The sequence below is a fragment of the Rhinopithecus bieti genome, unplaced genomic scaffold (genome assembly GCF_001698545.2).
Source record: "Rhinopithecus bieti isolate Rb0 unplaced genomic scaffold, ASM169854v2 scaffold_22453, whole genome shotgun sequence".
Taxonomy (NCBI): Eukaryota; Metazoa; Chordata; class Mammalia; order Primates; family Cercopithecidae; genus Rhinopithecus; species Rhinopithecus bieti.
This window is the reverse complement of record NW_016810682.1, coordinates 1,306,832-1,309,677: the sequence shown is the minus strand read 5'-3', so window position 1 is coordinate 1,309,677 and position 2,846 is coordinate 1,306,832. Positions and strand designations below refer to the sequence as shown.

The 2,846-nt window shown below is 57.9% G+C and overlaps 1 protein-coding gene across 1 annotated transcript; it reads left to right on the top strand.

The window, feature by feature from the left end:
• Nucleotides 1-1,376: 1,376 nt before the first annotated feature.
• Nucleotides 1,377-2,596, top strand: HRCT1 (histidine rich carboxyl terminus 1). The gene has a single exon (XM_017892655.1). The coding sequence runs from the start codon at nt 1,738-1,740 to the stop codon at nt 2,086-2,088; it is 351 nt and encodes a 116-aa protein (XP_017748144.1). The 5' UTR covers nt 1,377-1,737; the 3' UTR covers nt 2,089-2,596.
• The last annotated feature ends 250 nt before the right edge of the window (nt 2,597-2,846 follow it).

The following is a 2,846-nucleotide window of genomic DNA, read 5'->3' as shown; positions in this document are numbered from 1 at the left end:
TGTGGGGTGGGAGTCTTCTTGGAGAAGTTCTGAGGATGAAAATCCCCTGTTTGGCTTCCTCCTCCTCCTCACAGCAGACTTCCCTCCCTAACTTCCCTAGGGAAGGCAGCCAGGCTCCCAGGGCCCCAGGAGTCTGCAGGAGGAGTTCTTATTCCAGCATCATTAAAAGTTCAAGTGGCTCCCCCAAGGGCCGAAGAAGTGCCAGGAATCATTAAACCTGCTGCCCCCTGAGCCCAATTTGGTTGAAGAGAATGTTTAGCCTTTTCATCTGCTGAGGGTTTTCATTAAGGGTTTGAGGCCTCCCTGAGAGAACTCACCTCAGATTGAGGTCAGAGGGGGAAGGGTCCCTGGAGGTTACTTCTTGCCCTGGGAGTTCTGCAGAGGAGACAGGCTGGGTCAGGGCGAGGGGTTTGCCCAACATCACAGGGTGGAGGTGCTGCCAGAACTCAGAGAACCAGCCTTGCGGTGTCTGCAGACATTCCTCCAGGCGCAGGGAAGTGAGCCTGGAGGGAGGGGCTGGGGACTCAGCCTGGAGGGACCCTGCAGAGCCAGACACAGAGCTGGGGCTTTGGGGAGCCCCGCTGCATGTGAGGAAGGGCTTGGAGAACAGCCCAGCACGCCCACAGCAGAAAGGGTTGCCAGAGAGACAATGAGCACCTGTGGCTGAGGCCTGTCAGCAGGATGGGGCGGCGTCTCGCGGGAGGAACACAGGATCTGAGCCTAGCGGGTGGACTTGGAGGGAGAGTCAGTACTGCTCAGATCCTGCTGCTCTGTAAATGCTCCACTAGGTAGGAATGGTACTCACCACTGCTGGGCAGTGGGGGTGTGACAGAGCAAGGAACATGCCGTTTATGGCCACTTGAGACTGCTGAACTGGGAACCAGGAGGCTGGGCCTGTGCCTGCCCTCTCTGAGCTCAGTGGCCTCCTTCTTGCCTCCCAGCAAACTTGGGCGGACACCCAGACCCTCCTGCCTCCCAGAACAAGCTGGATGGAGGACTTCCCTGGATGGCAAAATCTGCCTGTGGTGCCTCCCTGAGCTTCTCAAGCTCACTGAGCTCAGGATGACTCATCTGACAGAGCCTGACTCAGCCCTGGAGAGGTCTGCAGGCTGCAGGACAGAGAATCACAGACTCTCAGACGACAATGTCTCCTGAGCCATGGAGTCCATTGCAGTAATATCAATGGCAAACGTGTGACAGGAGCTGGTGTTGCTGATTTATGCATCTCAACTCCTTTAGTCCTCAGAACACCCTATTAAGGAAGGAACTGTTAGCAGCCATTTTACGGAAGAGGAAACAGAGGACAGAGAGGTTAAGTAACTTGTACACAATCTCACAGCAAGTGAGTTGTCTGGCTCCAAAGCCCGTGTTGTTCATCTCTGTTCCACACAGTCTCTGAGAGGGGACTGAAACCCGGAGAGGGAAAGTCACTGAGCCAGGGAGCAGGAGGGTTCCTTTCCTCTAGACTCAGTGTTCCTCCCTCAACCAGATCCATCCTGACAGCTTCTCTGTCTCCACCTGGCCTCCCTGCCAGGCCTCCTCAGAGTTAACAGCAGCCTGGCTTCACCCTTGGCCAGCAGTTGCAAGTCCAAACAGGCTTCGCCCACATTCCCTGGCTGCTCTCCAGCCCGCAGCGGAGACAACAAAGTTCAGTGACTGAGAGGGCTGAGCGGAGGCTGCTGAAGGGGAGAAAGGAGTGAGGAGCTGCTGGGGAGAGAAGGACTGTCTGGCTCCGAGATGCTGGACCTCCTGGGGAGCACGGCCCTCGTGGGATGGATCACAGGCGCTGCTGTGGCGGTTCTGCTGCTACTGCTGCTGCTGGCCACTTGCCTTTTCCATGGACGGCAGGACTGTGACGTGGAGAGGAACCGTATAGCTGCAGGGGGAAACCGAGTCCGACGGGCCCAGCCTTGGCCCTTCCGGCGGCGGGGCCACTTGGGAATCTTCCACCATCACCATCATCCTGGCCACGTATCTCACGTGCCGAATGTGGGCCTCCACCACCACCACCCCCGCCACACCCCTCACCACCTCCACCACCACCACCACCACCACCCCCACCGCCACCACCTCCGCCATGCTCGCTGAGGCTGCTGCCGCCGGTGCCTGTGGACAGCAGCTGCCCCTGCCCTGCCATCTGTTCCCAGGACAAGTGGACCCCATGTTTCCATGTGGAAGGATGCATCTCTGGGGTGAATGAGGGGAACAATGGCCTGGGGCTTGCTCTGGCTGCATTTGCATGCTATGCCCCAGTGTACTATGGCTGCAGAGAACGGAAGAACACTGGGGCCTGAAGTGCTGAAGGGTTTGGGGAGTGGAGAGTAAGGGTGCTCTTTTGGGGTTGGACAGCCCACCTTGTGACTGTAACTGCCAGTGAGCCCCAGAAGTGACAAGGGTGTCTTGGCAGAGCCAGCACACAAGTGGATGTGAAGTGCCCGTCTTGACCTCCTCATCAGGCCGCTGAAAGGCCTCTGGCGGGCGGGGCACTGGGAGAGGCCCTGAGAATGTCCTTTTGGTTTGGAGAAGGCAGTACGAGGCTGCACAGTCAATTCATTGGTGCCTTAGTCCAAGAAAATAAAAACCACTAAGAAGCTTTTGTGAAGAGGCTCTTGATTGCAGCACAGCGGGAGGGAGGGAGCTGCTCAGCCTGCGTCCTCATTGCCCTGGGACCTCCCTCTCTGATGGGAAGTGTGTGCCTGGAGCAGGCGGCTTCTGTCTGGGTCTTAGGGGCTGGTTGTGGAGTGGGAAGAATTGGGTGGGCTCTTTCTGAGCTCTGAGGGAGGATTCAGGGTTTGCACAAAACCCTGCCCACAGCAGGTCCTGTGTGCACCAGCAGGGCTCTGGCC

Coding starts and splice junctions, on each gene's coding strand:
- HRCT1 (XM_017892655.1), top strand. CDS start 1,738: ATGCTGGACCTCCTGGGGAGCACGGCCCTCGTGGGATGGATCACAGGC.